General features: G+C 41.6%; 1 protein-coding gene across 1 annotated transcript in view; it reads right to left on the minus strand.

The window, feature by feature from the left end:
• Nucleotides 1–24,682, minus strand: part of COLEC12 (collectin subfamily member 12) — a 176,653-nt gene that overhangs the window by 24,237 nt on the left and 127,734 nt on the right. Inside the window, exons 3-5 of the mRNA XM_070420537.1 lie at nucleotides 11,541–11,663; nucleotides 4,174–4,272; nucleotides 1,894–2,940 (exon numbers count right to left, since the gene is read on the minus strand). Of these exons, the coding sequence (XP_070276638.1) occupies nucleotides 1,894–2,940; nucleotides 4,174–4,272; nucleotides 11,541–11,663 (1,269 nt within the window). The remainder of the gene's footprint in view (nucleotides 1–1,893; nucleotides 2,941–4,173; nucleotides 4,273–11,540; nucleotides 11,664–24,682) is intronic.

Here is a 24,682-nt window from a genome sequence, read left to right on the forward strand (position 1 = left end):
ATCATTTTGAATTATGATTCTATCATCCATTAGTTAGTATATACAGTTTCATGTCAACAAGTATTGGATTACCAGGTCATCCACATCCTCACACTAGTCACTGACAAAGCTGTTGAACAGGACCCTGCCATCTGCCATCCAGACCTGCCTCCAGGCGCACAGGGGCCCATTAACTATCACTCTTTATTTTCATTCAACCAGTGTGGCAGACACACCCTGGGGTGACCCCCAATGACTTGTGCCCTTATGTAATCCCTCCCCCTTGAATGTGGAACCTGTGACTTGCTTCTAATCAACAGAATATGGCAAAGGTGATGGGATGTCACTTCCCTGACTAGGTTACACTGTTTAAGACTCCATCTGAGCAGATTGGAGGGAGACAGACACTGTTGCTGGCTTTGAAGAAACTGCAATGTTTTCAGGTAGTCAGTCACATGGAATGTGGTAGCCTCTAGGCACTGAGAGTAGTCTCTGGCTGATGCACCCCTCCCCCCCCCCAAAAAAAACACCCAGGAACCTCAATCTGACTTGGAGATAAATTCTGCCAAGAACCTGAGGGAGTGTGGAAATGGATCTTTCCCCAGGTAAGCCTTGGATGAAACTGTAGCTCCTCCATAAGACTGCAGCCTGGTCAGACCCTAAGCAAAGGACCCACCTAACCAGATACCGAACCCATGGACACTGAGATAAGAAATGGGTGTTATAAGCTTCTGAGTTTGTAGTGTTTTGCTATGCAGCACAGAAAATACAACTAATAAATACATCTAACGGTGCTATAATCCAGCACCTATTTCTCCATCTTGTTACTTGTTTTTGTAAGAGGTAGAAGTGAGCAGTAGAAGAAATGGGCTCAGGAAACAAGTTACAGAGGCAACAGAAGAGCCCTTGGAGCTTAGAAGAGAGGCAGGCAAGGAAAACGCGCCTGAAGGAAGGGTATGGGGAAAGGCGCTGGGTGGTCCATAGAGAGGGCAGAGCCTCTATCTTGTTCTTGGTGAAATACAGGCATGCTATTTTTCATTGCACTACTCTAATCAAGCTAATAAGCCTATTAATGTGAAGAAATGTTAGGTTCGCCTGCCTTCTTAGTGATTGCATTCTAATGATTGCTGCATCCCTGAAAGCTCACAAATTATCCTCTTAATAATCTCTTCTCAAATCTTTGCTGGGATGGCCATCCATGCATGTTTCTGTCAGTGGAAATAGGAATCTCTTAATGATAACTGTGTGACCTAAAAGAATTAATCTTGCTTCCAAAGAAGTCCAGTTTATAATATCATTGAAATAGCTAGGCACTAATAAAATCCAAATTAACCAATCTTCTACTCAAGAAATATTTGATGGAGCACCTTTGAGCATTGTCCACAAGTTCTTAGTTACACCTCTTCTCAAGAAATGGAATTTAATTCGCCCCCCCCACCCCCACCCCCCCGAGTGAAGGTTGGGCTGAGTCACTCATTCCTGAAGAACGGAATATGGGAGAAGTGATGGTCAGTGACTTCTGAGGCTAGATCATAAAAAGCATTGTGGCTTTTTTCTTTCTCTTTCTCTTGGGTCACTTGCTCTGGAGGCAACCAGCTACCATGTGGGGACACTCAAGCGTTTCCCATAGTGAGGAACGAGGGCCTCCTACCAAGTGTCATGTGAGCCGTCTTGGAAGCAGGTTCTCCAGGCCCAGTTATGGCTCCAGACAACTGCAGCCCTGGCCAATACCCTGACTACAACCTCATGACAGATACCGACCCAGAACCACTTGGTCAAGCTGCTCTTGAATTCCTGATCCTCAGAAACTATGAGAAAATAAATGTTCCTTGTTTTAAATTGCCAAGTTTTCGAGTAATTTGTTATACAGCAATAGATAACTGGTACAAAAATAAATTCAGAATTTTCACTCACCTTGTAGTATTGTAAAATTCTTGATGAGCTGACCGTGTTTGGAGTCCACGAGCTTCATTTCTTCCATAATCACTGATAAGTTCGCTACTTCAGTGTCTAATCTCGATCTCATCGTATCTTGTTGCATCCTGAGAGAAACAGAATCCAAACGGATATTGGCCAGTGTGTTATTCAAGGAGGTCAGGTCATCCGTGTGTTTGGTCAGGGTATCTGTGCAAGTGGTCCTGACTTCATTCAGATTGCTGGTCAGCGTCCGCAGGTGGTGGGCTGTGTAACTGATGTTGCTAATGATGTTTACAATATCTGTTTCAAAGAGCTGGAAGCGTTCCTCCAGCTGGCTGAACTTGATGGCTGTTCTGTTCTCCGCGTCCTTGTGTATGTCCTGCAGGTCTTTCAGGTTCTGCTCGTTGGCTTGTGAGGCCGTGGTGATGTTGTCCATCTGACCTGTGAATGAGCTGAGCTGGCTGTTCATATCCTCCAGGGTGTCATTGTTGGCTTTGGCCAAGGCAGAGTTATTGGCAGCCAGCATCTGCAAGCTGTGGACTTTCTCCTTCAACCAATCGGTGTCCTTCTTGGCTTGAAGAAAAACCTGCTGCAGATTTTGGAAGTCGTTTTTGATTCGTTGGATAGCCTGGCTCGTGTCATCCACAGACTGCTGCAGGTTAGTGATGAGGCTCCTCTGCTGCACTTGAGTCAAGTTTAGGTTGTTGAGGTTCATAATGACCACATTATGAGAATACATTTGACTCTGCAGATTGCCCTGCAGCACACTGGTGTCTTGTTGCAGATTCGTAACATAGCCATTATACGCCTGCAGGGTTTTGTTTACAGTGGTGATGAAGAAAGAGTTATTCTCCAAAGTTTCTTTCAGTTGACTCTGCCTGTCCACCAGTGCATCCCCACTTGCCTGTAACTTCTCCAGCCTATCTTTGTTCTTGCTGGTCTTTTCTGTAATGTCACGAAGCTGTTGTTGAAGATCCAGAATGTCTGATCTGAAGGTGGAGAGTTCTGAATTGGTGCTTATAGCTTTCTTCCCAGTTTGGTCTCCTGGAATAAGATATGTTTGTTACTTAGATTGGTGATACGGAGAAGTGTTCAGGTGAGGTCAAAGATTCTAAAGAGACTTAACTTGTGGTTTAGATATGAAATCTGTGGTATACGCAGACTGCTCTGCATTAGTAAAATCCACATATCTATTTTTAAAATTAAATGTATTGGGGTGACATTGGTAAATAAAATTATATGGGTCTCAAGTGTAACCACAAATATATTAAAATTGGGTCCTGGGGAACTGGAAAGGGTGCTGAGACCAAGACTAACCTCTTTTTTCAAAAAGGGAATGAGTATTTACCTGACTCTAGACCAGTGGTTCTCAACCTTCCTAATGCCACGACCCTTTAATACAGTTCCTCATTTTGTGGTGACCCCCAATTTCATTGTTACAAATTGAACATAATTAAAGCATAGTGATTAATCACAAAAACAATATGTAATTATATGTGTTTTCCGATGGTCTTAGGCGACCCCTGTGAAAGGGTCGTTCGACCCCCCAACGGGGTCGCGACCCACAGGTTGAGAACCACTGCTCCAAACCATCAGGCAGGGTGTCAGAAGGGAATAACCTAATGTTTGTTAAAGTCACCAAAATCTCTTTTTTAAAAATGAAAACAAAAATCAAAGGATACAATAGGTTAGAATCATTTATTTTTAAAATCAATCCCTGTAATTCTTCAATGCAGAGATTCTTCTATGATTCAAATAGGAATTTACTGAGCATTTTATAAATGAGCTTTGTATTTGTGGTTCTTTCTGATCAGGATTGGCCTTCAGATATTTTGGGCACATAATAGTGTTCTTTGGGGGATTCAACTCCAAAATTGGTCCTTATTTTTAAAATTAAAAGTCTGAATTAGCCCTAACCGGCTTGGCTCAGTGGATAGAGCGTCGGCCTGCGGACTGAAGAGTCCCAGGTTCGATTCCGGTCAAGGGCATGTACCTTGGTTGCGGGCACGTCCCCAGTAGGGGGTGTGCAGGAGGCAGCTGATCGATGTTTCTAACTCTCTGTCCCTCTCCCTTCCTCTATGTAAAAATTAATAAAATATATTTTTTAAAAAAAAGTCTGAATTAAATCATGAGGAAAGATTCAACACACAACACAAAAATTTCATGTCCTTTCGGGTGAATGTGAGTTTATAGTAGCATCATTCTAAAAAGCTGTAGTAATTTATACAAAGTAGAGTCAGGGGATTTGACTTTGTGGTTCACTCTCAAACAGATTACCTAATTTTTTCAGGTCACTTTCCACTGCTGTGAGCTTGTCATCATAGGTTTGGCGAGATGTCTCCATGCCTCCTGTAACATTGTCCATTTTCTCTACAACTAAGATTTGGAAATCAATTCATTAGTACACATATCTGCTTAAATTTTATTTTTCAGTTTTGACAAGAGCATTTCATTACAGAATAAAGAAAACAGACTGAAACAAAGAGTATAAATGAAATCAAATACTGTATGTGGAAAAAGCCATTCTTTCAGAAAAATAAGTGAGTTACTTATCTTAAAACCCAGTGGCAATTTACTGGTATGCCTGAGAATTGTATGATTTTAATTCTTCTCATGCTCCGGTATTGCTGTCGTAGTTTTAGAAGTTGTTTGAAACTGATTTGTAAATTTTTATGTATTATACAAGTCCTCTACCTAGATTGTTTCCTATATAGATGGTCTCTGACTCTATGATGGTGCAAAAGTGTATGCACTCAGTAGAAACTGTACTTAGAATTTTGGTCTTTCCTGGGCCAGCAATATGTGATAAGATATCTCATGATACTGCTATAGCTCCCAGCCAGCCATGAAATCTCCAGGGTAAACAACCAATACTGCACAGTGTATTCATTGTGTTAGAGGATTTTGCCCAAGTGTAAGCTGATATAAGTGGTCTGAGCAGATGTAAAGTAGATAAGGCGTATTAAATGCATTTCCAACTTTTGATGGGCTTATCCGGATGTAACTTGATCTTCATAAGTCGAGGAGCACCTTTAATTTCCATAACACTGGGATCATTACTCATCATACTCCCAACCACCTCTGGCAGTAGGACTCAAGAAGTAGGAGATTTCATGGCAAAGAACACCTAGCTCATTTATATACAAAGTCTTTATAGACGAGATGCAAAATCCAGAGTTTTTGCCACTTTCTGTCTTGAGTTCCACCACTGAGACCTGAAAATCTGCTTCCCTTTAGTGACGAGTGAATCTGTACTTTATCAATTCCCATTTAGATGCCCAAGTTTACAAAGAAGACCTTTTAAAAAGCATTCTCTTCATGACACATGATAGGGAGTTATTGATGCAGTGTTAAATAAAAGCTCCTGTTATTATTCTTTCTCAGGAAGCAGTAACTCTCTACGGTTATGAATACAAGTTTATCTTTCTGTAACGTCTAATAAGAAAGGATTTCTCTGTAAGGGACACTTGTGAGATCCAACATCTAGCAAGTTAAGATGAAGTCCATCCTTCTTGCCCTCAATAGCTTTTTAAAATAACAACTTTAGCCCTAGCCGGTTTGCTCAGTGGATAGAGCGTCGGCCTGCGTACTGAAGGGTCCCAGGTTCGATTCCGGCCAAGGGCACATGCCTGGGTTTCGGGCTCGATCCCCAGTAGGGGGCATGCAGGAGGTAGCCGATCAATGATTCTCATCATTGATGTTTCTATCTTTCTATCCCTCTCCCTTCCTCTCTAAAATCAATAAAAATGTATTTTTAAAAAAAACTTTATTTTTTAAATCATGACTATCCTTTGTATATTAATTGTGAGCCAATGGGTCTAGTTCATTTTATTCATCAAGTTTCCACCCACACATGATTGTGTGAGAGGATTCTCCTGGTGTCTATCAGGAAGTGGAAGTACAGTCCCATGTGTCTGAATGACCTAGTGTGAAGCGGCCCCCTGCCTCCTGGCACCTTCCCTGGAGAAGCCTGTTGAGCTGCCCTTAAGCTTCTACAGTCTGGCCATAATGACATGTGTACACTGCACCAAAATGCTCTTTCTCACCCTAGCCTTCCCACGTGTCCTTCATTCCACCTAGAATGTTCTTCCCTGGCCTCTTCACCAAGCTAAGACCTACTTGCTCTTCAAGACTCAGCTCACTGCCTGTGGGAGAGCTCTGCTGAATTTTCTTGGCCAGCAGTCCCTTGCTTATTACAGAACTTACTTGACTGTGTTGTCCTGGCTTGTTTACTGCAAGATCCTTTAAGTCAGGAACATTTGTATTCAGTTTTATCTCCAGCTCTTAGCTCAATGTGCGGTACTTATAGGTGTCCAACTCATATTTACTTATGCCATTTATTTAAATAAATGAGTTTCTGCCTGCTGACTGCTGAGGCTTGTGAAAAACTCGCTGAGCTGGAGGTCATGCAAACAAATGTACAAACCACCCAAACCCCGAAAGCCTCAGCACTGGCAATGAGTATGACATCTAGTTGAATAATTATTGTTTTTTTTAAATGACTATATGGACAGAGAGGTATAGTTATGATAATCTGCACCTTAGGGTTGCCTGATGGGCATCCATACTCCTAATCCCTGGAAACTCTGAACAACAAAATGTTTCCTCTGCATTTTAGCAAAGCTAAACTGTTAAAAAATAGGGAATGTTTGTAAGTTTAGGTTCAGTTCTGATCCTCAAATCAAAACATATGCCTCCGTCTGTCCTCAAACCACACACAGGATCTTAAGTCCTGCCCTTTTTTCCTGGAAGCCAAAGAAACCTCTAAATATGCTGACAGGCAGTCATTTTCTAGCCTCTCCAATTTTACTTCCATTTTAGTTTTAAGAAACACAGAACTGTCACAGACAGATAATGCAGACTTCCGTAGCATAAAAATATATATTCATTAAAAACAAAACCTGTTAATTTTCTCTTCGGTGCAGCAAGGAAGTGACTTGCCCTACACACAAGTGCTAATGAACTGGTTCCATGCACTGGGGCATGTGCCTGTGTTTAAAAACAGGATCTGGGTATAAAGCTCCTACAAACTCTGGAGTTGCAAAGCTGGCAGCTTGCTTCTGCATAAAAACACTATGCTGATGGAGATCCAGAACCTACACTTGCTGTCACAGCGCACAGCATTTTCATTGGTTTTCACTCCCAACTTAGTAGCACAAAGTCTAAGAATGGCAGACCCATCCTTTCTCACCCTAGAAACTCCGAGTCTAGAGCTGTAGACCTCAGCTTGTAGACTGTTCTCATAGGAGAAAACAAACATGAAGCATAGAAGGGTTACCAGCAGTCTGATTTTTCATGGGCTCCCCTTTATGGGAGATTGTTTCTTGACAGAGAATTTTTCTTCAGATCATCAGGCCTTTAGTGTTATAGCTGGAGAGTTGTCCTTCTTCAAGTACCCAAAGCCTAATTCTCTAGGATAATCTGACAATAATACCTTTTCTACAAAAGGATTATAGTATCATCCTTTGGCTTGGGCCACTAACCTCCTTTTCCCTTGTCTTGATTTCACCCATCTTTTAAGGTCCACTCCAAATCTTGTCACCCCATTGTGCTAAGCCTTCCCTGGTTATTTGATTCCATACCATACCAATTGATTTTTTTATCTGAATGGCAATAATAACAGCCTCCATTTACTGAGTGCCTATCCTTTGCAAGATGCACTGCACCATCTCTGCAGTTAATCCACAACTTCTATTTTACAGATGAAGAAATTAAGGCTCAGATATATTCAGTGACTTGCCCAGAGTCACACAGCGAGTAAGTGACTAAGTGGCTAGGAGATCTAACTCCACAATCCCTGCTTTCTCTGTAAGTCCACATTGCCTCTGATTTAGTATTTCTTTTCCCTAAATATGGTTTTCTCCAAGAAAAAATCCCTGGAAGGGAAAGATTATGTCTTGTTTGTCTTCTCTTTATAGTCATCATCCTCAGATGTTTACTAAGCATCGCTATGTATGTGACATAGTGTAGACAGTGAGAAGACAAGCTCATGGCCCAGTCTGAGGACAGGGAACAAGAGCAGAGCACAGCTCCTGCCTGGTGCTCACGAGAGTCTACACCAAACTGACTGTGGTACTGAGGGGAAACCCCCTCCCACCCCCGACATTGGTACCTGTGACTTCCCAGTAATACCAACTACACTTCCTCGAATGCAATTAAGACATTTCTATTTTGAACACTATTTCAGTTTCATTACAAAAATAAAGAAAATCTGGTTGTAGGGTATTATCCTAGACTCTAACAACAGCTACAGTGTGCACATTTGATGCACATTTTGAAAGTCTACTTTGTCACTGCTACTTGGGCAGCGCTTAGCAAGGTAGACATTCTACAATAGGAACGTTGAATTAAAGGAGAGCCTTATTGAAAGAGACTCAGATTTCTATCCTCTTTCTTTATCTCTTTGTTACCTTCAGATGGATGCCTTCTGGGCAGGACAAATGAATAGGATTCAGGGAATGTTCTGGAAGAAACATGACCTATGAACTTAAGAGCTGGCTTCTGCCACAGAAGCTCCATTGATGGGTGATAGAAAGCACAGGGCAGAGGACCATGCTGTAACCGTCCAAGAACTTGCTTTCTGGAAAGCAGCTGACGAGCCTCATGGTCACAGTCACTGTGCAGACCTGTGTGGGTGACTCAGCAGTCCTCTGACTGGCTCAGCAGATTCTCTAGAAGGAACTTAAGTGACGTCCTAACTGGCAGCTGTGTCAGTGACATACAGAAGAAGTAAAGAACATTTTCAGGAAACCATGGAGTTGTCTTTGCTAACTCTGACAAATAAGGAGTTTCTATTTTCTTTCTTTTCAAATCCTCCTTCAGAGAAATATCTTCTTTCACTGAATATTTTTTCTTTCTTTCTTTTTTAAAAAAATTGAGTTTCTCTAGACTTCAAAGGGAGATCTGTGAAAGGAAAACCAAGTCTTATCTTTCTGCCTTTTACAGTGTGGAGTCACCAGCATCTTATCAGCAAGAAAGAGGATTCACTGTACAAGAGAAAACACATCTGGAAAACATCAACATTTTAGTTCATCAAGGCTGTGCTTGGAAACCAGAATCGCATGCTGTTTTATCTTATTTTTGTCAGTAGAGGCCTGAGGGATAAGGGCCTTGAAGGAGGTAAAAGACCAGCCAGACGGTGGTCACTTTGCCTCCACTTCTCTCGCTCCCTCTGTCTCTTCCCCCTTCATCCTGGTCAGACCACAGCCTCCAGAGCAGGCCAAGCCAGTCCCCAGGGTTTCAGGTTTGTAGGTAGGGCTTCAAATTGCCGCAATTCCCTAAGAGCAGACTGGCTTAGAGGTCCTTGGGCATTGACTGATTGCCTTAACAGAAGTCAACTCTGCTCCACAATTCATTCACCGTCCATGCTCTCATTAATTCATTCAGTAAACTTCATCGGGTTCCTATGAAGTACCATGAGGCTAGGCGCTGGTGGGAGATATATCAAATAAAAGGTAGTCTCTTTTCTTCATGGAACTTACAGTTGGGGTGGCAAGACAGACAAGCCCACTGGCCATAATGATACGGTGTGGCAGGGGCTAAAGTAAATAAAAGATGCTATAGGAACAAACAGGAGGGCACCTAACTCAGCCCTCAGGGGCTTCTCCCAGGATGTGTGAGACATGAAGGGGAGGAAGGAGCCATTTAGGTGGAGAGCAGAGAAAAGGTTTTCCAGGCAAATGGACCAACACACAAAGCAAACCAGAGCTGACAAGGGCTTTCCAATGTTATAATGCAGAAAATACGTGTGCTTTAAAAAGAAAAGAGAAAAAGAAGAAGAAAGCCTCTCCTTTGGATCTTCCTATGTAATTCTGAAGGCATAAAGACCCTAGACCGTATTTCCTTGCAGAAGTAAAAATTACAAAATACCATATGGTGACAAGCTCTTCAAACCTTTCTCATCTCCCTTTCAAGCAGAAAATGTTTACTTTCATATCACACAGTACTGAGCCCTAAAGCCATTCATTAAATGGCTGTTTGATTCCAAATTCCTCCTTTATCTGGGTTTGCTGGCAAAAGTCATGGAGAAGTGAGGAATAAATAACCTAGTAAGGAGGACAGTCTGAATTACTTAGGACATAAAAACCCTCCTGTCCCCCTCTTGGTCTCCTCCTTCACCTCATCCAGTCCTTGCACTTAATCACTTGGTTAATCCTAGGGTAGAGTAACTCATCACAAATGGATACAATGACCTGGTGATTTTCCAAATTGCCATTGCTCAAATTCATCAGCAACATACTACAGGAAGCACCTAACTTTTCCATGAATATGTCCCTAGAGGTGGGGACTTCTGACTACACTATGTATTTTTAACATACTGTACCATATTAATGGCTACAGCTGTATAAATGCAGTCATAAAGAAAGAAGGAACAGAGGAATACAGCCACTTATCTATTGGGACTGGCTATAGGACAGGTGGTTTAATTACATCACCTTTGCTCATCTCAGTCACCTTAAAAGGTGGCATTGTAACTGCCGGTTTACATATAAGAAATCGGAAACTCTAAGAGGTTACGATTTATACCCAGGTTACACAGCTATGCAGAGGACTTAGCATTATGCTTGGCACGACAGTCAGCATTCACAAACACTCATAATTGTATCACAAATGGCAAAATCAATAATTGATCTAGGACCAAAACCCATTCTCCTTCCAATACACTGTTTTCTCAGGAAACCACTAAACACTGGTAGAGAGGTGGGAGGAGTACAAATTGGAGAGAGTTTACATTGAATCTTTCTCTTCCTAGGCCAAGTCTACAGGCCAAGGAAATGAGAGGGAATGTGTGGATTCTCCACTGTTAACCTGTCACTCCTGAGGGAAGGCTGAGATGGTGGATGAGTGAAGGTTTTGAAGATCAGCAGACCCCATATCTGTCTCACGTGTCTTTGACGGGAAGGCTTCCATGGCTGTTTTCTATAAAAGCGTTTATGTACTTCGTGGTTCTGTATCATGACACCTTCTACCTGTGGTGTCTGGACTGGGTATGGGGTTTGGGAAGGGGAAACCCACTTCGTCTGCAGGTCTGGAGGATTCAGGCAAAAAGCCTCCAGTGACCTTAAATCAGGCACATTGAAAGACTGCCCAACGTCCCATGAAGTATAATTGAGGGGCGGTGCGGTCTCAGTGTTTAATTTCCACAGGGCAATATTTTTATGGCGCTATACAAACAACAGTGACCACAGTAAATGTGCTGAGGAGAGAAAAGGGGAATTACTTGGCCAATCCCTGGGTGAAATAAGTCCTATCTCTGGAGATCTTGTGTTTGGCTTCTCTTCTTCAATACAGTTTTCCTGTGTGCTGACTCCAGAGTTCCCACTGGATTCAGAGATAAGATGAAACTGATAGAGGAAGAGGGAGTAGCTGGAAATAGGTAGGAAAAAACAACAAAGAGGAAAAATCTTTATAATTCAGAGAGGGACATCATTGTTATTGCTAAAATGAGTCAAAAGGAATTACTACTCTCTCCTTCCAGATCCCACAGCTCCAAGAAGCTGAAGACACACAGGAGGAACTTAGGATGTTGCTTAGTTTTGCATCTGAGTTGTACTCATGAAATACTTCATACTGGTAAACATGGGTTTTTATCATGTTAATGAAGGAAAACTTACTATTTGGAAGAAAAAGGAAAGAATACTTACCTTTGTATCCCAGAATGGCCACTGTGATTGTTAGCAAGGCACACAAAATGTATAATAATATGATAGAAAACTTCAGTGCCCAGTTGTTTTTACATTTGGTACATTGTGTTCCTTCCTGAATACCTGTAAGAGAGGTCAAATTTTAATAATAATGACCAAAAACATCATTTAGAAAAGTATCTTTGTACATTCTGGTTTAAATATTAAGATTAAAAATAATTTTTTACATATGCCTTACTACAGGATGAGTGGTATTTTAAAATTAAACATACCTCTTTAGCACTACAAGCACTTTAAATATCACCATGCTGTTATAACTGTATTTAATATGACTTGAAAATAACACATAACTTTGTCTCATAGAATAGTTTTGAACCAAATTCCACTCTGATAATTATGATTATAATTTAAATAAAAATCTCTACATGACAAAAGATTTAAAATACCCAAATACCTATAGCAATTCAAACTCAACCAACCAAAAAAAAAAAAAAAAGTGACTTGTCTTTTGAAGATGTTTGTTTCAGTGGTACGCTAGAACTAGTTGCTACTGGTTTGCTCTTGCTAAATTTTTAGGAATTTGAGGAGCTGATTGTTAAACTCTTGGTAGCTTGAAATCAGTCTTGGAGGGAATATTTACACCATGGAAATTGGCAAGCACTACAAATTATGATCCCACCCCTGCCCTTGAACTGGTGTACTATCATGCCACTAGCTCTAAAGGTACTATAACCTATAGCAGAAAACATAGTTAATTTTAAGATTAAAATGCTCAATATATAACCATTTTTACATATTACACATATACAGTAAACAGACACAGACCCTTATATAAGTTATCACAGTTATTTAAATATGAATTACGAAATAACTAGAAAAAGATCTTTTTTATGAGAAGAGGTAAATTTTGACTGCTCACAGTTGAACTTTTTGAAAAATATTCTAATCTAAATGAGAAACCATCATCACTTCTGCAAGTGACTCCAGAAACCCGTAACAGGGAACTTCCCATCGGATTGATTAGAAACACAGAAGACAAAGAAGGTGGACATTTTAATGTGAAAATCACATTGTAAGGAGCACCAGCAGATTCCTTCTTTCCCCGACCTGTTTTCCTATGTGTCTACTAACAGCGTCCCCCAGGAGCAACCGCACATAAAGGGCTCGTCTTCCGTAACTGTGCTCAATAACTTTTGATAGATAGGTCGTGAGGATTAAGCCACAACCGAAGTTTCTCTCCTTGGGTTTGTAATTTTACCCATAGTGCCCTGCTTCAGTGAAAAGAGTTCTTCAGCTGTGTTTAATGCAAAATGATGAGAGAAACAGCATAGAGCAATGATTCAAATTTAACTTTCAGGGTTTAACCAATCCCGCCATTGTTCTGGGCCAGAGACCCAAGGGGGGGGGGGGGGCGGGGGCTCAATCTGTCCCAGGACTCAGAGCAGTGACTCTCAAACTCGGGTGCATCAGACTCACGTGAGCAGTTCGTTAAAACACTGCATTTCTAATGCAGGCGTCTGAGAAGGCACCTGAGAATCTGGACTTCTAACATGTTCCCAGGGGATGCTGATACTGCTGGCCTGAGGACCGTACTGTAGGACAGTGCTTCTCAATCAAACCGTAAAGTGCTTATGAATCCCACTGTTCCAATGCAGGCCTGATTCAGCAGGTCTGAGGTAGGAGGTAAGATTCTACATAAGATCCAGGTGATGCCTGGTTAGAGAAACACACTTCGAAGAGCAGAGGTCTAGTTTAGAAGATGACCACACTGGATCAACCTTTGGTTAACCAATTCCTTGAAGGTGAAGCTGTAAAATCAGACTCATTGTTCAAACAGATCTAGAGTAAATCAGTTTCTTTGCATCGCAGTTTTCCCATTTCTTTTACATATTTTCCTTTCCATCCTCTTTTAATTGCCACCTGGAGGTCTCAGCACCACCTCTCATGTCCAAAACCAACCTTGGTACTAGCCCTGCAAAACCATATCTCAAACTTTCACCTAACTTTCTTATTTCCATCCATTCTAAAAACTAGTAATCTCATCCCTCCAGGTGCTTAAACTCAAAGATACCCTGAAGTCTTCTCTTTTACTTAATCTCTAGTTCAATCAGTCACTGGGCCCTGCTAATCTTTCTGTGGGATATTTTTATCATGATCATCTCATCTACAGCTAACTGATGTTCATTCACTGCTTACATTGTATCAGGTACTTGACATACAGTGTCTTTAATCCACATAATAACCCTTCAAGGAGGAATGGTAGTGAGGGCCGAAATAACATCCCATAGACATTACAACCAGGATTCAAACCTGAGTCTAACTCCAAAAGCCATGACCTCTCCACTACACTATGGTGCCTCTCTCTGGTCAGTCTTTCCTCTCCATTTCCACTGCCACCATCCTAGGGTGAGATTCTTCCATCTCAGCAGAAGCTTCCCCTCTCACTCCCACTGGAATCAGCCTCACCTATACTGAAATACCGCTATCCCCATGACAATGCTGAAAAGAAAACAACAACAAAAACTTTCAACAGCTTATCCTGCACTAAAGGATGAATACACACACACCCATCAGCTCTTAGGCTCTTCCTAACCTGGCAGTTTAAAATGAAACCGACTCCTCACATCCAGTTAGAGTGAATATATTTTTGGAATTGGGGGAGGGAGAAGTACAGGTAGACCCATGAACATACCACATTTCATGTTCAGAAACAATAAACTTGCTTCAGTAGCAACTATAAAACCCAGAAGGATATCAGACACGGATGCCACGGGAGTGCGAAAAGGCTGGGAGGTAATTTTATGGTTGACGGGGGTGTTTCATTCCTTTTGGATTTTAGGACCATGGTGGGTTCTTTACACCTCTCCAGCGCTATTTCTTATGTTCTATCAGAAGAACCTCAGGAGATTTAATCAGAGTAGAGATTATGGTAGAGAATAAGGTCTGGGACTAGAAGGTTGCTTCGAGGGCATCTGGTTAAGCGACATTGTGTTACTGATGGGGAAAGTGAGGCCGGTGAGGTACAGCAGAATCAGAAGCTACTCCCAATGCAGGGGTGTCCTCCTCTCTCCTGGCCATGTGCGCTCACTCTGTGTTCCACTGGACGTCTTGTACACGCGGCAGTGTGTACACATCCACTCCCAGCCAGCTGTCACTGCTTCACATTCTGAAGAACAGTCACTTCCTCACAATGTGCACTTCGCATTGCTGACTGTATCAGCATTTAATCAATATCAGATGGCACCATCTGACCTCCCTTTCCACTTGACACACTTTTTCTGTCTTGTTTTTTCTCCCCCCTCCCAGACTTATTTTTAATAAGAATTCTGTTTTATCTTTCCCTCTCTGCCCTCCGCTGGGGCGATGTAGGAATGCCTACTACAAAGAGACCCTGCTGGCTCACGTAGCTGGGGGACTCCTCCTCCTTGAACCTAGATGGTCACAAAAAAACATTCAAGAGAGATATCCCCCTGTTAGCAGCCTTTGTAGTGTTTGTTTTCTTAGCATTACTTTCCAGAGACTGGGGACTCTGTTGCCGCTGGAGGGGGTGGGGTAGGAAGGGCAAGGGAAAGGATCTGCAGAGTGCTGCGGATAAGGCTCTAGTGCAGGAAGTGAAGCAGTTTTGCCCCTTACCACCAAGAGATCTAGGTTATAAAAAAAACCTGGCCCAAACAGCACATTTGTAATTCAGCAGGCCACAGGCAGAATGTGCCTGAAGGTTCCATGCCTTTCCACTGGTTATCCCTCTTGAACTACCTCCCATTGAACTTAATTCTTGGCTCACATTCTGAATGTATTTTCCCGTGTCCAAGTCTTTATTATACAAAAAAAGTTCGGGGCCAAGTGAAGCCAAAATCACTCTGGTTAACTCCTTGTGTGTTCTACGGAAGTCCAGAATAGCTGACAATACGGTCCCCAGTGCCCAAATTCAAAGTCCCCTGTGTGGCCCTGTGGCCCTGTTTCTAGCCCAGGTTTAGAGTAAGAAGACTGGTGGTGGTAGCGTGGGGGGGGGTGGGGGGGTGGGGGAGGGGGCGGCGGCGAGGAGGAGACACACAGATCAGGGACTGTTAGCTGGTTGGAGAGAATAATTGAAACACTGCAGGAATGACAGTGCAGATGGCCAGAAGAATTCCCCAGCAAGGAGCATTCCTTTCTGCTGTGGTTCTCCATAAAGAGCCCTCCCAAGTGCTGTGGTCCAGGCTCCAATCCAGTCTGTTTTTCCAACCTTTTAGGAGAACAAAAGAGTTTCCTTCATTATCGTATTTTTCTGCCGTGTACATCACCAAAGGAAGGCTTATCTGTTCAAACGGACACATGCTTGTTACGCTAAGGCTGGCATTATGGGCAAGTGTGGGGCACTTCTGGCTGTTTGAATTATCACAAGTGTCTAGAGCTCAGTGATGTTGCCATAAAGATCATGTTACCGAAGATAAACTTCAGTAAGCTGGTAAACTACAAAATCCAGAAAAACACAGGCTTTGATCTGAGATTTGCAGTGACCTTTTCATGTGGTTTTTTCATAGTTATTAATCTACTGCCTGGTGGCATATATTCCCATAAACCCATGAGAATGATTTGGCTATAACAGTAAAGCTGATGATTCAAATACATTTCTATAATTAGAATGCCCTCAAAAGCAACAAAACGTTAAGAGTTAACATCCTGGTTAGTTATTTGGATGTTACACAATAGCACTAGAACAAAGTTAAACACATAAAACACTTTGTTAAGTTTTTCCTTATTATAAAGGCCATTTACTAAATGATGAGATATGAATTTAGTTAGTTAAAAAATGTTGTTGTTTTTTATTAATGAGTAATTTAGATCCCCAAATACAACTCCCAGCCCTGGATGCCTTATTATGCCAAGTTTCCCAAACAATGTGGAGAATCATAAAAGCAAAAGCAGGACAAGAATTGTTAATGAAATAGCTTTCTGTGCAAAATAAAGCCTCACAGCATCTCTATTCAGAGAGATGTGCTCAAATCAGAAAAAAATATTTAGAAGAGAGTTTTATGAGTTTGAAATCTTCAGCATTCATTCTAAGCTTATAGTAATAAGGTGCACATGTACCAAGGATATAGTTTATGGTTTTTTGGGTTGGTTTTAATGTTTAAAAAGTGTGTATTACCTGTTTAACGTTTATAATTTGTACCCTCCCTACTAAAAAGGAATTGTAGGCAAAAGCCAGATGTAATGATGCCACTCAGAACTAAGAGTGTCTGCCAGTACACATACCGTCTCAGAAGAACGCCATTATTTTCTCCTTGTGGTTTTTATAATAATGAATCCTTTATTATATGAACTGTACACAAATGCTTTCAATTCTGAGGAAAGAAATCTTGCTCACTGGGGAGCTGAACCATCACATCTCTCACATTTGTCTCTCCCCGCTAGCCCCTTCCTCTTGGCCCTCTTCCTATTCGTGTTATTCTGTGGGCACAGAGAGCTCTCAACAAGCCTGATGATTCTCTCAGCAACCCTGACCACTTCATTATCTGGCACTGCCAAACAATGTCCTTCTATGATTAGGCACTGAACCTTTTCATTAAAAGGACTCCTGAACCTTCAGCTCCAGCGTGGGCCATCAGAGGCCGCTGTCTAATTGAGAGGGACACTTGTACTTCACAGGTATTTGGAGGAAGGCCAATGGACATTTGGCTAGTGGGTGAGAGTTTCCTATTTCTGCAAATGCAAAGGGGGATTGCTGGGGAAGACTGCCATTAACTAAGGACCTGGTATGTGCAAGGCACCCTCTCCTGGTTACTTACAATTCCTTTAATAACCCTGCAAAGTAGGAACTAGCCCTAATTTTATAGATTTTAGGAAAGTGATGGTCAAAGAGATTGAGTACACAAGCCAGTGAGTGGCTGGGTTGGGAGTTGAACCCAGATTTATCACACGTTGCTTCTCCAAGCTTATTGACTTCCAGAAACGGAAAGCAGAACAAAGCAAGATTAAGGATGCCTAACAAGACAAACCATAGACAGCTGACAGGTTAGACTTGTAGGAGTGTTCTGTCAAAATAAAGGGGGGAAGAAACATTATTTCAAATGTTGACAGAAAAAAACAATAGAACTCAGTTCCAGTAAGTTAACTATTACTACAGGCTGTAATTTCTCTCTTACTATTCTACGATGACATATTTTAGCAGCAAGTTAATTCCATCCTAATAAATACTCATTATCTCTGTGAGAGGTCAGGACTGGCTTGGAGATTTGGCTGGTAAGGTCTTTGAGCCCCTCAGAGAAATCATCCCCCCTTGGGGATGGGATTTTTGGAATGGGATAGGCTGCGGGATGAAGGTAGCTTTACAATGTCAAGGCAACTATGGGACATACAGGGGCCTTGCTCACTGTAAGCTGGAAACCAAAACCAGCTGGTTGTCCCTACTGAGTTTTCTTCTGAAGTTCTAGTGAGCAGAAATAGGAGCCTCAGAAGCCAGTCTCTAATGGTTCCTTCATCAGGGGACCCGAACACTTGCTGGTGCTTCAAGTCTGCAGGAGTTGAGTGAGATAAGTGAGTGGAAAGGAAGGACATGAAAGAAGGACTCATGAAATGGTAATAAATATTTAATTTATTTCTACCCTCTTTACCCCCTTTAAAAATAACCTTGTTTGAGTACATTGGCAAACCAATTCTTTTTACAAATATCAGCTTGACCCATGGTTCAGAAATCCACAGTCATTCTTTACTGCCATAGTATCAGCTCTTGGTGGCTCAAAGTAGATTCTGAGATGCTCAACAGCTAGCATCCTCTGACCATGCAGGTTCTTGGAACCTCGGGACCAGGAGGAGTATCAACTGTCATCTCTGCCAACATCCATCTTCCCAGAGAGGAAACTGTAGCCCAATGAACCCCATCATCCACCCACTCACACATGGGCCAGCCCCCATTTTGCTGGATTGCCCACCAGAGTTACTTAGACCCCAAACATTGCCCACTTCACTATGCTTTTTTCTTCTTTTAAATTTTAATATATTTTTATTGAGTTCAGAGAGGAAGGGAGAGAGAGATAGAAACATCAATGATGAGAATCATTGATCAGCTGCCTCCTGCACGCCCCCACTGGGGATCGAGCCCACAACCCGGGCGTGTACCCTTGTGGCTAGAATCAAACCTGGGACCCTACAGTCCACAGGCCAACGCTCTATCTACTGAGCCAAACCAGCTAGGGGACTATGCTTTTTTCTTGCTACATCCCATTTATTCATTTATGTAAAAATTAAGTATGGAGAACCTACTATGTACCAGACACTGGATGCAATAGTGAACAAAACAGATAAAAATCTCTGCCCTAATGGAACGTATATTCCAGAGGGAAGATATTTTAATATGTTAGAAGGTGATAAATGCTATGGAGAAAAATAAAGCAAGGAATAGGAAAAAGGGCATATGGGAGAGATTGATGGCATTTTAAATAAGGTGGTCTGAAAGTGGTTTAAAAGGAATTGCTAGATCATATGGGAGTTCTAGTCTTAATTTTTTGAGGAAGCTCCATACTGTTTTCCACAGTGGTTATATCACTTTACATTCCAAACAACAGTGCACAAGGGTTCCTTTTTATCCACATCCTTGCCAACACTTGTTATCTCTTATATTTTTTAATGTATCATTCAAAGAATGAATGGATAAAGAAAATGCCACACACACACACACATATCCTCACCACTCACACACATAATGGCATACTCTTCAGCCATAAAAAAAGATAAAATATTAACATCTGTAACAACATAGATGGCTCTTGAGGGTGGTATGCTAAGTGAAATAAGTCAGACAGAAAAGGACAAAAACTTCATGATTTTACTCAGACGTAAGATATGAAACAAAAATGTAAAATATTAATCCAGTCAAGATGATGGTGGAATAGGTAAATACGGTACTCACATCCTCCCACAACCACGTAAAAAAACAAACAAACACACAACTAAAATATAGAACAACCATCATTCAGAACTGCCTGAAATCTAGTTGAACAAAAATCCTACAACTAAGGATATAAAGAAGCAACCACGCCGAGACAGGTAGGAATGGGGAAGATGTGAAAGGGCTGGCACCACACCCATGTGTGGCAGATAAAAAATGGGAGGGATATATCAGCTGCGGAGGTCCTCCCTGAGGATCGAGAGGTTCCAACCCCACACCAGGCCCCCCAGCCCAGGGTTCTAGAGCCAGGAAGAGAAGTCCTATGACTTCTGACTATAAAATCAGTGGGGATTGTGGCTGAGTGAGATGGAGGACTGCTGGAGTCCTAGGGATTCTTCTTAAAGGGCCTGTGCACAGACTTACTCAGGTGCACTCCCTCTGAGTTCCAGCACTGGGGGAGCAGCTTGAAAGGCATAGGGGACATACGGGGAGGAACTGAAGTGTGGGGTGGGGGTGGAGGTGAGCAGCTTTCTTCCAGATAGAAGTACTGACAGAGGCCATTGTCCCTTTAAAGAGCTATCCCTACACAGAGCAGGCAGGTGGGTGACATATATGAGTCTCCATCAACCTGGCTAACACTGTTCGCCTTGCCCTAGTGATTCCCTATGAGCCTGCCCCACCAACACATGGGCCCACCCAAGTTGTTTCCAGTGGCTTTTCCATATGAATTACCTGTCTTGGTTCATGCTTCAGACTTTCCTAAAATCTCTTAAATAAGCAGCACCTGGCCTTGGTACACCTCGTACCTCTTGCTAAGTGGCCTCTCATGTGGCACTAGGGGAAGCCGGCCTTGGTTCACAGCTTGGCCTCTCCTGGGTACCTCCAAGCACAGCAAAAGTAGCAGCCATCTACAGATCATTTTGTAGCTCATGCCAGGTGATCCAGGAAGAACACAGGTAGTGGCTGACCTTGACCCACACCTCCTGGGAGGCCACAGAGCCAACACACCTGGTGGACAGCTTCAAACCACATCAAAGCATCACCAAATACCTCTATAAGCAACACACTCAAGGGGCAGACTCAGCAGGCACCAAAGCCCACTGAAGTAAGTCCTGCTGTATGGTGTGGGCCCCTGCAGAGCTGACACTCCATGGTGGTCAGTGGTCTCAGCCAATCCTTGCAACAGATTGGCTTGGGGGCAAATCCCTCCCACTGACATGCCAATAGCAATCAAAGTTCAACTACAATAGGAGGGTGTGCATAGCCCACTTGGGGGGAAGGGGGAGCACCTGGAGTGCTCAGAACAGGTGGATGAGGAGGCTGTGCCACTGGACCCTATAGGACACACACTATATTAGGCCACTCTACCAAGCCTGAGAGACCTAGCAGCTCTGCCTAATACATAGAAACAAACACAGGGAAGCTGCCAAAATGAGGAGACAAAGAAATGTCCCAAATTAAAGAACAGAACAGAACTCCATAAAAATAACTAAACAAAATGGAGACAAGCAATCTACTAGATGCAGAGTTCAAAACACTGGTTACAAGAATGCTTAATTAACTTAGGGGAAGAATAGATAAATGTAGAGAGACCTTCAATCGCATAAAAAAGGACATAGAAACCATAAAATAGAACCAGTCAGAAATGAAGGATACACTAACTGAAATGAAAAATAATTTATAGGGAACTAAGAGTAGAGTAGATGAAGCTGAGAACCAAAACCATGATTTGGAATATAAGGAAGCAAAAACACTCAATCAAAACAGAAAGAAGAAAAAAGAGTCTCCCCCCCCCGCCCCCCCCCCCCAAAATAAGGATAGTTTAAGGAGCCTCTGAGACAACTTAAAGTGTACCAACATTCACATCATGGGAGTGCTGGAAGGAGAAGAACGAACACAAGAAATTGAAAACAAAATAAGTGGAAAACTTCTTAAAAAAATAAGTGGAAAACTTCTCTAACCTGGTGAAGGAAATAGACTTACAAGTCCAGGAATTGCAGAGTTCCAAACAAGATGAATCCAAAGAAATCCACACCACGACACATCACAATTAAAATGCCAAAGGTTAAAGACAAAGAGAGAATCTTAAAAGCAGCAAGAGAAAAGCAGTTAGTTCCTATAAGGGAGATCACATAAGGCTGACAGCTGATTTTTCAACAAAAACTTTACAGGCCAGAAGGGATTGGCAAAATAAAAAATATTCCAAGTGATGAAAAGCAAGGACCTACAACCAAGACTATTTTACCCAGCAGGGCTATCATTTAAAATTTAAGGAGAAATAAAGAGCTTCCCAGACAAGTAAAAGATAAAGAAATTCATCACCACTAAACCAGTATTACATGAAATTTTAAAGGTCTGCTTTAAGAAGAACAAGAAGATAAAAAATAAGAATAAAATGGCAATAAATATATATATATATATATATATATATATATATATATCAACAATTGAATCTAAAAAAATGAATAAATGAACAAGCAGAACAGAAAGACTCATAGATACATTTTGATGATTGCCAGATGGGAGGGGTGTTGAGTGAAAATGGTGAAGGGATTAAGAAGTATAAATTGGTAGTAACAGAATACTCATGGAGATATAAAGTACAATATAGGGAATATAGTCAATAATATCCTATAACTATGATTTCAGATAGGTATGAGATTTATTGGGATGATCACTTAGTAAGTTATATCAGATCTAATCACTAGGGGTATATTCATAATATAATATAATATAATATAATATAATACAATACAATATAATATCAATTGTAATTGAAAAATTAAAAAATGATTTAAAAAATATGAACAACACAAGAAAAAACTCATAGATACAGACAACAGAATGGAGGTTACCCAAGAGGAAGTAGTTGAGAGACAATGAAATGGGTAAAGTGGGTCAAATATATGGTAATGGATGGACACTAGACTTTTGGTGGTGATCCACAATAGAATATACAGATATCAAATAATGTTGTATACCTTCAATTTATATAATGTTATTAGCCAATGTTATTTCAATAAAAACCAACAAAAAAAAAAAACTTTACAAATTCTCGCCTCAATGAATCAATTGGCCTCATCCCAAGTCCAGCTGGGCCTGAGTGCCTTCAGCACCTATGTGGTTTGCATGGCATAAATCTTTGCTTAATTGTATGTTTTCAGATCATTTAAATGCCATCTTCATGGCCATTACCTCGTATAGGTCTTGGAATTGTGTTTTTCTTCAGTATTGCTTTCACATTTCTCTAAACAAACCAGCACTAATACTCTGCATGTCGTGCAGTTTAACAAATCCCTGACTGAAGTCACAGATCCTTGCAGTGGGGAAAGTGCGCTGTCATTTCCTCAGTGAATCTCCCTCATGGAAACTGTAAGCAGCCAGCATCCCCCACCTCTCAGGTGCAGGGATTTCACACCTTCTCTTACACTTTGTGTCCAGCTTTCTAGGTGACAAGTGACGTGTGGACCTTACTATCCTGCAGGCCGGAGTGTGGATGTCCTGGGACAGACATTCAGCCCAGTGGCCTGGCAGTCAAAATGCAGACACTGGAAACACCTTCCTCCCAAACAATCAAGAACCCCGGGCCAAAAAGGAAGAGCTTCCACTGCAGGAGGTGGGGAGTGCCATGGGATTTATTAATGAAAGGAATGCAAAGCTGTCCTCTAGACCCAGACTGAACCAAACCCCAAGATCTAAAGCAGCACAGCAGCGTGCTACGTTTTGTGTCCTTCGGCACTCATAAAGCTAAATCTGTTAGGGCAGTGGTCGGCAAACTCATTAGTCCACAGAGCCAAACATCAACAGTACAACGATTGAAATTTCTTTCGAGAGCCAAATTTTTTAAACTTAAACTATATAGGTAGGTACACTGTTGTTAACTTAATTAGGGTACCCCTAAAGGCTTAGGAAGAGCCACACTCAAGGGGCCAAAAAGCCGCATGCGGCTCACGAGCCGCAGTTTGCCGACCACGGTATTAGGGCAAAGATGAGAAAAGCAAACCCCCAATCCAACATTTGCCTTGAGTGCTCTTGCTTTAAAAAGTATCATTTGGGGGCAGCTAATACGATGATGGGAACCCTACTGAGCTGAGCAGGGTGGGCAAGTCTCAGTTAATGATAGTGTATTTGTTTATCACTGAAACAGTTGTCAGGGCATGTAGAAATTATGCTGAGGAGCAGGTGCTAGCAAAACAGACTAAATCCACTATCTCTCACATACCTACTTGATTTTTAAAAACCAGCAGAACTAGTGGTTTCATGAAAAAAAAAAGGGGGGGGGGCCTCAATGGAAATGAAAATACCAATCAGCCCAACAGACATTCCTCATTCCTTTATAAGTAGGTGTTTTTTACTCTCATCACATGAAGGCTATAGTTGAGGACACTTAAATTAAGGGGAAAAGTGAGCCAAGATCGGGGGCGGATTTTACTCTTGGTGTTTTCAAGGAATTATCTATTCTGCACTGAATGTAGCCTCAGGTCTGAATCTTGGTAAGAAATGAGTCACTTGACTTGAAGTGACCCAAATGAGGAAAAGTTGGCAAATAAATAGAAAGGGAAATGGATTGAATCTATTTTACAGCCCAGTAGTGAGAGTGTGGCCTCCAGATTCAGTGAAGAGCAGCCCATTCATGAGCTTGTTACTCATACTTGTTATTAAAACTGGAAAAAGGACAGAGAGAAATCACTTCATGGAGCAGAGAGCTATGATTATAGAAGTAAAAAAAAAAATGATACTGGAAAAATAAAAATGGAAAACTACTACACAAAAAAGTCAGAAGGCATGCAATGAATTATAACTGAATGTGAAGTAAATGAGAAAATGTTTGCATATTAAGTCCTCCATGCCTTTGTAAACAGTTCATAAATGACAGAGTTAAATTTAGAAAACTGCTTAAAACTGAGATAACTAGATAAAGAGATGGGTAAGTACATACATTTGTATACACACAGGCACAGTGACTTTCTTCAGACAGTAGAGATCTTTTTTAAAAAAGGATTTCTAAGTCAAAAGTCAAATCCCCAATTTGCCATCATTTCTCGGGGGTGTGCTGGAGCCAGCTTACACTGACTGGTGAGAGCCAATTATTTATATGTCTTCACAGCTCCATGTCCAGTGACTTTACCAATCTGGCCCAACTGAACCGAGACAATTTAAACAAATCAAACAACCGCTCTGTCAGATGGAGTAATCACTTGAGAAGTTCAGGATCGCTGGATGTGGTAGAGACTATACAGACCTTCTCTCCCCTATTGAGATTATAGAGAGG

This window comes from Myotis yumanensis, unplaced genomic scaffold, assembly GCF_028538775.1.
Source record: "Myotis yumanensis isolate MYYU_CA2020_CCGP unplaced genomic scaffold, mMyoYum1.0.hap1 SCAF_7, whole genome shotgun sequence".
In the NCBI taxonomy this organism is placed as follows: domain Eukaryota; kingdom Metazoa; phylum Chordata; class Mammalia; order Chiroptera; family Vespertilionidae; genus Myotis; species Myotis yumanensis.